Source organism: Geotrypetes seraphini, chromosome 5, assembly GCF_902459505.1.
Source record: "Geotrypetes seraphini chromosome 5, aGeoSer1.1, whole genome shotgun sequence".
Taxonomy (NCBI): Eukaryota; Metazoa; Chordata; class Amphibia; order Gymnophiona; family Dermophiidae; genus Geotrypetes; species Geotrypetes seraphini.
The window spans coordinates 46,126,674-46,140,913 of NC_047088.1; the positions used below are offsets into that span (position 1 = coordinate 46,126,674).

A 14,240-nucleotide genomic window follows, 5' to 3' on the forward strand; every position below is an offset into this window, starting at 1 on the left:
CCCTTCTGTCACCCTACAGCCCCTCCTCCCACGCTCCCTTCCCCTTTCAGACCATCTTCCCGCCTTCACTTCTTTTCCCACTTTTTCCCGCCCTCTTCCTAAATACCTCCCCTTCCCGCACTGCCTCCTCCTCCTCTCCATCCCACTGATCTCTCCCTCCCACCTCACAGCCCCAACTTTTCTACTCTTCCTCCTCCTCACACGGGAGCGGTTTCTTCTTATCAGATGAGGTATGTGTAAAGGAAATGCTGGTCTTAAGACTTAGGTCCACTTCTTTAAAAGTGAAACTAAAACATATAGTTTGTCATCACAGTTGGCAGATTTCATAGGTCTGGGTAGTACCGTATTACAAGCTGATTCAAAAGTACAGGTACTGCTTTACTCATAGGAGTTACATTTTATAAAACAATATAAAGCCTGCCTGGCAATTTATTTAATGTGGGGGGGGGGGGGGGTTGCTCACACTCCTGAAGGGTTCATAGACAACCCCGCAAAAGACAAAGGTGCGCGCCGACAACTGAGCACAAGACGGAGGTGCGCGCCGAAGAAAATTACAGTTTTTAGGGGCTCCGACGGGGGGTTTTGTTGGGAAGCCCCTCCCAGTTTACTTAATAGAAATCACGCCAGCGTTGTGGGGGGTTTGGGGGGTTGTAACCCTCTACATTTTACTGTAAACTTAACTTTTTCCCTAAAAACAGGGAAAAAGTGAAGTTTTCAGTAAAATGTGGGGTGGTTACAACCCCCCACACCCCCCACAACGCGGCGCGATCTCTATTAAGTAAAGTGGGGGGGTTCCCCCCACACCCACACCCCCGTCGGAGCCATAAAAACAGTAATTTTCTGCGGTGCGCACCTCCGCACTGCGCTCAATTGTCTGGGCGCACCTTTGTCCCAGTGTGCTTTTGACCTGACACCCTCCTGAAGAGCTGGCAGGACCAGATTCTCAAAACTTACTGTGCCTTTAACAATGGTTGCAAAACCAGTTCCAGCCCGTTTAGCATGCCAGTATTTTACTTACCGCATTATCAGAACGGCTCACCGTGGTCTTTTTCTGAGCTTCCTAGCAGTCTCTGACTCCGCCATGCAAATGTGGTACAAGGAGGTCATTACTATTAAAATGGGCTCATTTCATTAATATTTAAACGATCATCGCCGGGTTATTCTTCAAGCGAAGCGCCAGCTTTTAATGACCAAAAAATTACCGGCTGGGTCCAGGGGTGAAAAATGTGTCTCAGGCACGTTTCTTGCTGTGGCTCAGGCTAAAATTAAAAAACAAACCCACACTATTCGCATAAATTATAGTAATGTAGCGATGGGGAAAAAAATCTCAAAAGCACATGCATTAGAGGCGTGTATTAAATGTGTGTCTTATACACACTTGTTGAAGCTGATTGCACCTCCTCTCCCGTCGCCTCCATCCAATAGCACTGGCATGCCTATCATTGACACAATGATATAGCGTTGCTGGTAGTTCACGCCCGTCCTATCCACTCATGCCTCTTTCCGTGGACTATTCTGCACATGTACCGATCGCTATCACCAGCGACTCATCTCATGTAAATGTGACAACCCTCCGTGAACCTCATTTGCATGTGCAGCTCTTCGAGAATGGCTCTTTTTTGAATCATTACATTTATGGCCACTACAGCGACCCATCAGATTTTACCAGTGATATTACAGAATCTGGCCCTCAAAATTTAAATGATGGAAAATATGCTTCAATTTAAGGTGCAATCATTTGCACCAACTCCAGAACTGCTGTAAACAAGTGCACTTACACCTTGCAAATAGGCATACCTTGAAGTACAGTATTTTATAATCAATGCCTTTAAATCTCACATGCCTTCAAACTACACCCTTGTGCACACCCACAGAGAAAGTAGACATGCTAACATGCACTTACTGCTCATTTATATATTTGTGGGGAATGAGTGGTGCAGTGGCGAGAGCTACAGCCTCAGCACCCTGAGGTTGTGTATTCAAATCCTATGCTGCTCCTTGTGACCCTGGGCAAGTCACTTAATCCCCCTATTGCCCCAGGCACATTAGATAGAGTGTGAGCCCACCAGGACAGACAGAGAAAATGTTTGAGTACCTGAATGTAAACCACTTAGGCTATAAATGCTAAATAACAGTTTATTTACATGACCATTTGCACATATGAATGATTAAAGTTTGTGTGTATGCCTTCGAATCAACTACCGACCCATGGCTGCATGCATAGTGAGGAATCCTCCCTGTGATGTTTCAAGGCAGAATACAGGAGTGGTTTGTCATTGCCTTCGAATGATTAAAATACAGTGGTACCTTGGTTTACGAGCATAATTCATTCCAGAAGCATGCTCGTAATCCAAAGTACTCGTATATCAAAGCACATGTCCCCATAGGCCAGAATGTAAACTGAAACAATTTGTTCCACAACCAAGGTTTACTATGGTGGCCCAAGGGTGGGTACCTTCTTGTGGGTGCTGCAGCCTTTGCAGCGTGGTGGTTTCCTTTCCCTGGGGTACCCGTGCGGCTATCCTCCCTCCTCGGCCGATGCCTCTGCCGTCCACCAGCGCCTCCCGGCTTCCGATCCAAGCCAGCCGCCATCCTCCAGACGCATGCGCTGGACCACTGAACTCCCCCGTCACGCGCACCACATACAAGCCCGCAGGAAGTCCTGCATGCTTGTACGTGGTGCGCGTGTTGTTGGAGCGGTGCCGGCTTGACGGGGGAGTTCAGAGGTAAAGTAAACTTCAAGTAAAGTTCAATTTTTCATCAGCCTCAGTTTGATTTATTCCAATTAAGTAAAAAAATTATATGAAGTGATTGGTCCCAGGGGAAAAAAAATTATTTGGCCTACAGGAGTAAGTCCAGCCCCGGACTGTGCCCAGTTAAAAAATCTGAACTTTGTTTTGTAGGTCCTGGTCATGGGAACTTGACCTGAAGAACTACAGTAGCTGATGCCCAAAAGAGTGTGAGTGAAACCAGGATCGCAGTAAGAAAACCAGCTGTTGTCGCTTGCTAGTTCCTGCAGTAAACCATCTTTGATTCCAGTTGAAACAGATAATATCTACAACATTTTTGAACTCTCCTTCTTCAGGGCCATTCCTATCATTAGCAATCTAAATAGACCATGGTACTGTTAGTTTGATGCTTGAACAAAAACAATGAATACAGAATGAACCAAAATGGTCCCAGACGAGTAGATATAGTCATAATAAGGTATTAAAAGTTAAAGGGGTTCATTTACAAAAAGTTTTGTTTGTTTAGTTAGCCTGTCAAACCTCATGAAATGAAAATGGCTTCCCTCTGACCTGGTAAACTTTAACCGAATTTAAACACACAAAGCACATACCATTTAGCCAGTTAAAATAAGAGAGGAATCTTAACAGTGGTGGAACTTAGCCAGTTACTATTAATTTTCAGCACTAGCAAGTTAACTGTAGAGTGGAAAAATTGGTGTAAGTCTAGCTGGTCTTAGATTCAGAGAAAAATATATATCGGTTGCAAATGTAGCCAGTTAAGCTTTGGAATTGCTACAGCCTCTTAAAAGTATACAGGCTATTTTACCTGGATGTATAAGATCCTATTACTAGTGCTCAAGATCCGTCTGTTCTATTCTCCACCATTTCTCGATCAACTGATAATTCCATACTTACCATCACACACTCTTCGTTCTTTACAGCAGAATCTACTCACTGTACCCATTTCCAGACAAATAATATATGAATCCAACCAAAGTAGCACTATATTTTCTCTGTTCAATTCCCCATCCTTGAAAAATTCAAATCCACACTTAAGATTTGTTTAATGATGCATTCAAATAATGCTCTCTGTTTTGCCCTCTCCCTCCTGTCCTATTAATTAATGGAGTTCCTCTCCTCTACCCTGCTATATTTATATTTTTCTTTCTCTTCACTATTAAAGATTATTATGTAAACCGCCCAGACACTTTGTGATGGGCAGTATATCAAACTTGAAACTTTGACCAGATGATGTATACAGTCAAGAAATGAAGGAGTTCCTAAGTGCTCTTAATTTGTGATGTTAGGCCCCGCCCACTGCATCTTAAGATGCATTGTTTTTCAATTAGTATTAGTATACAAATAAAATATACATTTAACTCACGGTATTCCGTAGCTTCAAAAAGGGCCCCCCAGTCTAACAACGGCATGCAGGCACAGATCTCTCTTTTTTCTCTCTCTCTCTGTTTTTTTTCCCTCTCTGGTTTTACAGGCTGGATCTTTATCCTTCATTTTTGGTTGCACATCCACTAAACCAGTGGTAAGCAGAGCCAAATACTTCCCTATACGCTGACTAGTAAACACTACTTCTAGCAATTTTAAAATATTCAAAATATCATGGAAGTATGTACTGTGATATGACTGTATGGCTGAGTCCATATATTTCTTGTATGTAACCTCTTATATACCCATATCATTTGTGCACTCAATAAATGATCAATTGGGAGGGGGAAGGCCTATCATTCGCAGAACGCAGCTCTGTAGGCAGGAGGGAGTGGGCTTCCCTTCTGCTGATTTTGCAGCTCAAGGTACAGGAGTGTTGGGTGATGTGTGTATGTGTTGCCAGTGCTGTCCAGAGTGTCGGATGATGTTGGGTGAGGGGGAGGGTGTTGCCTGTGCTGTCAGAGGTGTCAAGGGATGTTGAGGGGGGTTAGGAGTGTAGTGCACGGGCTCTCTGTGGATAGGGCTGGGGGATCGGTGCACTGTTATGGACTTACAGTTATTGAGATTTTACCTTATTTTCAACTCCGCCAATCCGTTTGCTGCCAATGGAAACTTTAACTTTGACTGTATGGACTGCCTTGAAAGAAGCCTTTTGTTTAGAAGCGCAATCTGTGATATCCTTCGCTTCCACCATAAATTTCTATTGGAGTCACCAAGTATTGACTTTACTTCTTTGGGAGTGTGGTGGTTGGCTGACCTGTCCATTCCGATTTCAGCTACTCTGCTACAAAACGCCCTTAAAACAGCATCTCAACGTCGGACATCACTTCCTATGTTTGAATTACAATACACGATGATACCGAATTTATATATTTCACCAGCTAGAGCACATCAAGCTAACTTGTGCCCAGATTCCTGTTGCCCTAAATGTCACCAGACAACTGCGACGTTGGGTCACATTTTATTCTTGTTCCAAGATATTGCACTTTTACACGCTCATATTTCTTCTTTATGGAAGACTAAGTGTGTCCCTCATACTAGGCTTCTTTTTTCACTTTCCACATTGAGGCATCATATTCCTAAGGGCCTAAGGAGTTTTTTTGCGACATCCACTTTTGTTGGCCAAGAAACTGATCCTGTTACATTGGCCGGACTCTGCACCTTCCTGTCTCTGAATGGCGTATGCTGATGCTTCATCAATTAAAAATGGAAGTCACTGATATGGATTCTGTAAAGGCCTGGATTCTGGGAACCCTATTGGTCTTCTTTAATAATGTATGCTCGTAGTAAAGTCCTGAATCTCTAATTGAGTGTTTCTATTTTGCCTTTTAGCATGAACGCCCCCCTTTCTCTCGCCTTCTTACTTAGGGTTTTTTGTGGTTGTTGATTTTTTTAGGGGAGGCTGGCCATGGGGTGGTTTGGGTTTAATTTACACCTGGTTCAAACACATTGCCTTATTGTTCTGCTTGTGCAACTTGTACTGTTTTATTTGATCAATAAAGATTTGAACTAAAATCACCAAAACTCTAGTTAATGATGTATTCTTTGTTTTCTCTTGGCCTTACCAGCCACATAAAATTCAGAGAGGCCACAGATTGCCCATCCTTGCTTTAATAAGTACATGGGTTTATAACTGCTTTCCCACTAGTGCTCAAGAAATGTTTTCTTCCACTAGGTTCAGAGACAGAAGTTTGCAAAATCATTGCTGTAGGGGCTGTTGTTCCCTGAGGACCTGCTGCTTTAGAAAGGAGAAAGACAGCAACTGCTTGTGATGAGAGAGAGGGGGGGGGGGGAAGAGAGACAGCAGAGGATAGGGGAATGCTGCCACTGCTGCTGAAGGCAAAATTGAGTCGAGGCTGGGCTGAAACAATTAAATCTTATTTTATTTTGCAATTTTTATTTACACAACTCTCCTATTTCACCCCAAAAGTATTTATAGCTAGATATTCTTAAATTAAACAAGGCATTTTTTTTTAATTAACAGGAAAAATCTAAAGCATTACAGAGTAAATGATGAGAGTAATTCTGAATATTTATGCCATGTGCAGAAACAGTTGTTCCTGGCACTGGTCATTCAAAGAATGTGGACCAGCTCCGATCTGCTGCTAAACAAGATATTATACTTTTCTTTACCTTGTTTGGTGTGTTTCTATAGCCTATGCAATACAGTTGACATTAATCTGTGATTTATGACAACTTTTCTTCATATATCAGAGCCTATGCCAGACAAACACACAGCTTTTACATTATTTGCCTCTTCTTCAAATATTGCTTTTACTCGGGTAAAGAATACTTTATATATTTTATTATCTTTCACAGAGGACTATTAATCTGAGTCTCTACAATTGTTAGCAATGTGGGCAAGCTATTTAGCAAATATTTCCCCAATATATGTCTTTCAGTGTATACATTCAACTAAAAACAAAGTAAAAAATAATCAGTCAGGCACTTCTTTGTTCAACACATATTTACAAGCCAAGGGCCTGAGTCATCACTGGAGTTCTGCTGGGTTTAAAAATAAAACCATAGGCAGTCGGTATTTAAGGCCCTCTTTTGCTAAGCCATGGTAGAGGTGTCTACCATAGCCAGGCGCGATAAATGCTCCAACGCTGTTCCGACGCTCATACGAATTCGAGTGTCAAGAGCAGCACAGGAGCATTTAGCGCTCCGGGCCATGGTAGAAACCTCAACCGCAGCTTAGTAAAAGGGGGGAGGGGTAAATGATTTATCTGGGCAGAAGAGGCTCTTGCCTGGTTAAATCACACTGGGCAGCCCTAGAGAAATATTCAATGGCTCAAATGCATATCAGCTCTGATTGCCATAGCACAATCTGATTCATGCCAGGGTGGTCTAAGAGCAGAGTTGGGGTAGACTCAGAAGTTATCCGGTCACCTCTGATTAATGCTGGGGCCCAGAGAGCTAACCAGGCGTGTTGGAGTGCACAGGAGTCCAAAGTATGCTTGATTAGCTATCCAGATATGGCACTGATTATTGGTCATATCCAGATACTTTCTAGGTGCTGCCAAACACCCAGAAAATCAGTGCCAGTACCCAGACTGAATATCCAAGTCTAACTTGGCTGACCTCCACTGGCACCTAACAAACTTAAATACTAAGTAAGCATCACCCCAGGAGAAAGCAATGTAATATACAAACAAAATACTGAACAAGTCTGGGCAGGCATTTCAATTTTACAATCCCTGCGCCCGTTGCCACATATTCCTGAGAGATATGGAGAAGACTTCGATGTCAACTCCAGTAGTTGGGAAGTAAAGCTAGGGCGGGGCAGACTTCTAGTCTGTTCCAAAAATGGCAAAGATAGGTCAGAATCAAGTATGCGCTATTTTATATTGCATTTATATCAGATGTAGGTACTATGTTTCTTTATTGGCATGGTGATATGATAGTGTGGCATGATATAGAACCGCCTATATCTGATAGGCATGGTAACAAATTGCCAGCTGTGATGCCAGTATTCTGTCATGAAGGAGCATGACCTGTAAAGGTTGGTGAACGTGGTTCTGGCCGCCTTGTTGGGCAGACTGGAAAGACCATGCCGGTCTTTTATCTGCTGTCATTTACCGTGTTACTGTATACAAATTGTGGGATTTGAAATTTGCATCTCCTGTTTTGTTTCTGAAAAGAATCTATTCAGTCACTGTTCCACTGATTGCGCAAAAGACATGGAGTGAGTTCTGCAGCCAATGGGAATGCATCGAGTCTTCCTGACATATCTGCAATGCAAAGGAGGAACAAGTCAGACACTAAAAGTGCAGTTCAGGTTTATCATCATTCATTGGATTCTGATAAGTACATCTCATGCATGAGTTATATATAGCAAAACATTAGCCCAACCTGGTCTTCAAAGCTGTAGAGCAAAGGCAGCATTTAAAAACAAGACAGAGAGGTTATTCATAGATTAGAAGAGATCTTCAAGTACATCTTTCTTTCTTTTTTTTGTGTTGCAAATTTGGAACTTCAAGACTAAGGGCTCCACTGTGCAAAATTCAGAGATATACAAAATATTTGGCGGTCAGGTTACAAATGGATCTAAGCTATCTGAATAAGGATTAACTGGCTAGATCAACATCTCTGAAAACTGACCAGCCTAAGTGAACATAAGAATAGCCTTACTGGGTCAGAGCAATGGTCCATCAAGCCCACTAGCTCATTCTCACGGTAGCCAATCCAGGTCCCTAGTACCTGGTCAAAACCCAAAGAGTAGCAACATTCCATTCAGAATCCTAAAAAATAGCAAGATTCTGGAATCCCAGAGTAGCAACGTTCCATGCTGCCAATCCAAGGCAAGCAGTGGCTTTCCCCATGTCTTTTTCAATAACCGGCTATAGACTTTTCCTCAAGGAAATTATCCAAACCTTTCTTAAAACCAGCCACGCTATCTGCTCTTACCACAACCTCTGGCAACACGTTCCAAAGCTTAACCATTCTCTGAGTGAAAAAAAATGTCCTCCTATTCGTTTTAAAAGTATTTCCCTGTAAGTGCCTAAATTTTGCACCCTCGGTTTCTCTAGAAAGCTAATTAAAAAAAACAACAAACAAACCTGCTCTGAGCCAAAAAGTAGTATTTTATGTGCACAAAACGGAATATATGCAAGGTAGGCTTCAGCGTAACATGCTAGCTAACATTTCTCACTCTCTGCTCACGTCAGGCCTCCTGAGAGAAAAATGCTGAAAAATTCAGTAATGTGGTTTAATCTGTGGAAACAAACCAGGGAATGTCCTTTAAAATCCCTTAATGTAGTCACACGGTAGCTTGTTTCCTTGAATTAACGGGATTCTATATAATTAGCGCCCAGAATTGCACACACGAATGTGGGTATGTGCCCAACTTGTACATGTTATTTAATTACAGCACAAGCCACTAATTAACAACCAATTATTGCAGTTAATTGGTTCCAATTAGAATTTGAATGCATATCTTACTACGAGTAAGTGCTATTCTATAAAGAGGCGTACGGAAATTTCTTAGTACACAACTGAAAAGAGGGTATATTCATGGGAGCGGCATGGATGGGCCACCCCTATATGTCATGTCTGTCTGTCTGAGTTAGATTGTAGTAAGCTCTTCTGAGCAGGGACTGTCTATTAAATGTCAAAATGTACAGTGCTGTGTACGCCTTTCAACACTATAGAAGTGATAAATAGTAATAGTAGGGTCAATCCTTGCCTTTTGTACCATAAAGATCCCTGTGTTCCTCAGCTCAATCTGGGTTGGTTGATCCTACTCAGAAATCTCTGCACTATGAATCTATAAGGAAAAGTATGTTTTCATGTGCTGGATCATCAGCATGGAATAGACTGCCCATGTATCTTCAGCAACAGAAAGATATACATCGATTTAAGAGAATGTTGAAAAGACTTTTTTTTGTCAGATGAAATAAATATGCCCCTTAACATACAGATTCTGATTGACTTTTAGCTTTTCCCTTTTACAGCATCATTTTTGAGAAAAGTGTGGATAGATTTATGAATGAGATTTGTATGTTGTGATTTTGTTTGTGCTTTATTATGTAAGTAATATTTGTAATCTGATCTATATCAAAGTGGAATAGACATAATAAAACTATAAACTATGCGCACAGTATTATAGAGCACTGGAACAATCTTACCTCCCCTCTTAGGAATCTGAGCTCCCTCCAAATCTTCCGTAAACATCTGAAAACCTGGTTATTTTCAAAAATGTAACTCTTCCTCTCTGTCCTAAATTTTCTCTTCATTTTGTCTTTTCCTTTCACTGGAGTTCCTTTCTATCCTAACCCTTGTTAACCGTGTCGAGCTTTGCGAATGTAGAGATGATACGGTATACAAACCCAAGGTTTAGTTTAGAATTAGGGGGGGGGGGGGAATCCACGCCTAATCTACGCACAGGGATTTACATGAGGTTTCAGTATGAATCTGGAACTATGCACTGTTCTATTTACGATGCCCAATTTGGAGCGCTGTTTATAGGACAGTTTTTAGGTGCCAGTTATGGATTCTAGTCCTAAGTGCTTAACGCACTTTAGTAGAAGGGCCCTCTAATTTGTAAACAGCTTTATTGGGGGGGGGGGGGAGAGTGTGGAGCAGTGGTTAAAGCTACATCCTCAGCACCCTGGGGTTTTGGGTTCAAACCCATGCTGCTCCCTGTGACCCTGGGAAAGTCACTTAATCCACCCATTGCCCCAGGGACATTAGATAGACTGTGAACCCACAGGGACAGATAGGGAAAAATGCTTGTGTACCTGAATAAATTCATATAAAACTGTTCTGAGCTCCGCTAGGAGAACAGTATAGAAAATTGAATAAATAAACAGTGTGAAAAGTTTCTGTCTCTGGTAACCAGAGCTGGTATTGTGATGTCATAATGCCTCATTCCACCAATACCTTAGAGCAGGGGTGCCCAACACATCGATCGCGATCGACCAGTAGCTCAGGAAGGCAACGCGAGTCGATCGCGGAGCCCATCCCGGGCTCCGTGATAGACTCGTGTTGCCGTCCTGATCTACCGGGCCGATCAGCCTTCCTCTCCAGTGTTCTCTCTAGGGCCTTTTAGCTGGGCGGTCCGCCCAGCTGTCATCTGCTGCTGCCGCCGCTGCTGAACATTAAAAAAAAAACGGCTTGGAGATTTCAGCCCGTAGTGAACTTATGCTCCGTGGCTTTAACGTGTGCGTACTGGCTTCCCTTCTCTTCCCTCCGAAACCGGAAGTTATGTCCAGGGGGGGGGGGAGAAGGGAAGTCGGCACGCACATGTTAAGAGCCCTGAAGCAAGTGTTCGCTATGGGCTAAGGCGGGAGACAGGTTAGTGAAGCATTTGCTCTTCTTGCTGCCGGGTCCTGCCTACTTTCTGTTTCCGCGAAGGCAGGACCCGGCAGCATTTCCCCCAACAGCTCGATCGCGATGCTGGTCGGCCGAAGCAGGGAGAGGTTTGGGCGTCGTCGTATTTCGGGCCTGTTATTGGTGGCGGTTTGGGTCCTGGTCCCCGATGGTAGTGGCTTGTGGGAGGGCAGGGAGAAAGAAAGAAAAAGGGCAGGCAGGGAGACAGAAGGAAAGAAGAGAAACAGAAAAAAAAGAAAGGGAGGCAGAGAGAAAGAAAGGGCAGGGAGAGAGGAAGGAAAAGTTGGGGGAGGGAACGAGGTCTGGAGGAGAGGAAGCATACAGGCTAAAAGAAGGGAAGAAAGATTGGATGCACAGTCAGAAGAAGAAAGTGCAACCAGAGACTCATGAAATCACCAGACAAGGTAGGAAAAATGATTTTATTTTAAATTTAGTGATCAAAATGTGTCTGAATTTATATCTGCTGTCTATATTTTACACTAAGGTCCCCTTTTACTAAACCGCAATAGAGTTTTTTAGCGCAGGGAGCCTATGAGCATCGAGAGCAGCGCTGGGCATTCAGCGCAGCTCCTTGCGCTCTAAAAACTGCTATCGTTGTTTAGTAAAAAGGGAGGGGGGTATATTTGTCTATTTATGTATGGTTGTTACTGAGGTGATAGTGTCATCTGCTTTGACCTCTTTGAAAAACCCTGGAATAGGAATGATAATTAACATTTTCTATGCATACAGTGTGCGTTGTGTTTTTTTTTTATTTTATTGTTGGTAGATCATTTTGACTTGGTCATTTTAAAAGTAGCTCGCAAGCCCAAAAAGTGTGGGCACCCCTGCCTTAGAGCCATCCTCATCAGTGATGTCACAATGGCTTGATTGCCCTATACTTGGCTCACTTTTACTACTATTATGAATTCTAGAGTGGCTCAGTGGTTAAAGCTACAACCTCAGCACCCTGAGGTTGTGGGTTCAAACCCACGCTGCTCCTTGTGACCCTGGCAAGTCACTTAATCCTCCCATTGCCTCAGGTACATTAGATAGATTGCGAGTCCACCAGGACAGACAGGGAAAAAAGCTTGAGTACCTGAATAAATTCATGTAAAACCATTCTGAGCTCTCAAGGAAGAACAGTATTGAAAAAGGAATAAATAAATAAATATGGAAGGACAGCAAAGCTAGAAATATAGGCCCTCTTTTACTAAGCAGCGGTCGAGGTTTCTACCACGGACCAGTATGTTACATGCTCCGATGCTGCTCTGACGCTCATAAGAATTCTATGAGCATCGGAGCGTTTAGCGTTCCAGGCTGTGCTACAAACCTCTACCGTGGCTTAGTAAAAGGGGGGGGGGGTAGTTATTTATAGTTTAAACCAAATCAGATAACAAAACACATGTAAAGTTTCATAACAGCTGTGGCACATTCAGTGCAAGCAGTTTGCTGTGCGAGTTGAAGCTGTGACTGCCAGAATTTTGGTGACTAATGCTTTGCTTTCTATGCTTAACTGGGATTTCATCGTTGACACTCCTGTTTTATTTGATAGTATTAAGAAAACTCTTCCTTTCTTCCAGACAGGTGAAAGTTTGGAATTATACCTGCTGGGTATGTAAGCCCTTATTTCACCTCAATGTATTTTAAAGTGCTGATGGATTGTATGAATAAGTAACTACGTCGGGTGTTTAATAAGTTTCAAAAGCTTTTTGTGGTATGCAACTTATACTCCTTTATGTTTTTATTACCTATACTGATACTCTTTTTTTTTTTTTAAATAAATCTTTATTAATTTTTAAATATTAACAGTGCAATACACAGGTATAAGAACATATAACAAGTCAAGAAAAGCAGATTCAACTTACAGATATTCAAAATCAATCATTTTATCCTACCCACCCACCCACTGATTAATCACTAACACAAATGTGTATACTCTTTCAATAATCTACACTTATTTAAAATAATACAACGCAATCCCACCCTGGATGTGTAAGGAGATGGCACAGAATTAAATACAAAAAACTGATACTCTTTTATGTATTTATTCTAGTTTTTATTCAGCCCCAACGCAGCCCTTGAGAGGGGGGGAAACATGGCTGTTTCGGGTTTTTAGGCGGTGTTTTACTTCTTATTTGCTTGTGATGAATAAATTTTACATAGCTTTATCACACTGGTCTGCATCATTCCTTTGCTGTTCTATACCCAAGAAGAGTCAAAGCTGGTGAACAAGGCACATTGTCCAAAATCTATGGTTGCAGAGATAACGCCTTGATCCTCCATATTTTACGAATTCTTTTTGAATATTCTTAGAAAGATTTATGAACCATTTTCTCTTCTGCTGCTATGTCAGACCACTCATCCTTTAAGCCCACCATCTATTCCATTATGGACTTCTCTTACCTTCCTCTGAGTTATTATATAAGGAGAAAAATTACTAACACCCCCTTTTACTAAATCGTGCTAGCGTTTTTTAGCGCCAGGAGCCGCGCTGAATGCTGTGCACTGCTTCTGACGCTCATAGGAACTCTATGAGCTTCGGGAGCAGCGCAGGGCATTGAGCGCGGCTCCCGGTGCTAAAAACTGCTAGCGCGGTTTAATAAAACGGGGCCTTAATCAGAAAAAAGTTGGATGATCGATCTGGTCCATCTTTCAACAAGTATAACTACCAAATGACATGTCTACTTCATAAACTATTAGTACTTAACATACCGCCTTTGCTGGTGCACAGATCAAAACAAAACTTAGGGCTCCTTTTACGAAACCGTGTTAGCGGCTTTATCGCACGCGACTTTTAATCACGCTCTAACCCCCGCGCTAGCCAGAAAACTACCGCCTGCTCAATAGGAGGTGGTAGCGCCTAGCGCGGCCGGCAGTTTAGCGAACGCTATTACGCGCATTAAACCGCTAACGCGCCTTTGTAAAAGGAGCCCTTAGTGGTGCTTAGAAAGCAGCTCCAGTAATTCAGCAGACTTCTATGGTCTGTACCTCAATTATGGTTAGACAGATCTGGATGATCTAGAGTGGGCTTTGAAGGCAATTCCGGTAGCTTAGGAGAAAGACCAGTGTTAGAAAGACTTCAACGGTCTGTGCCTTGAAAATGATGCTGACATATCGAGACCATATCCCATCATATCATATCCCATGTTATATCCCATCATATCATATGTTATGAGTTTATCTTGTTGGATAGACTGGATGGACTATGACGGTCTTTTCTTCCATCATATACCATGCTACCATATATGTGGTACC

General features: G+C 42.5%; 1 protein-coding gene across 8 annotated transcripts in view; it reads right to left on the minus strand.

Moving 5' to 3' along the window:
- Positions 1 to 6,034: 6,034 nt before the first annotated feature.
- The window catches only part of DOCK11 (dedicator of cytokinesis 11), a 247,141-nt gene continuing 238,935 nt past the window's right edge, over positions 6,035 to 14,240 (minus strand). For all 8 annotated transcript variants that reach the window (XM_033945546.1, XM_033945543.1, XM_033945542.1 and 5 more), the window contains one exon: positions 6,035 to 7,906. In XM_033945546.1, coding sequence (XP_033801437.1) covers positions 7,820 to 7,906 — 87 coding nt within the window. In that variant the 3' untranslated portion in view covers positions 6,035 to 7,819. The remainder of the gene's footprint in view (positions 7,907 to 14,240) is intronic.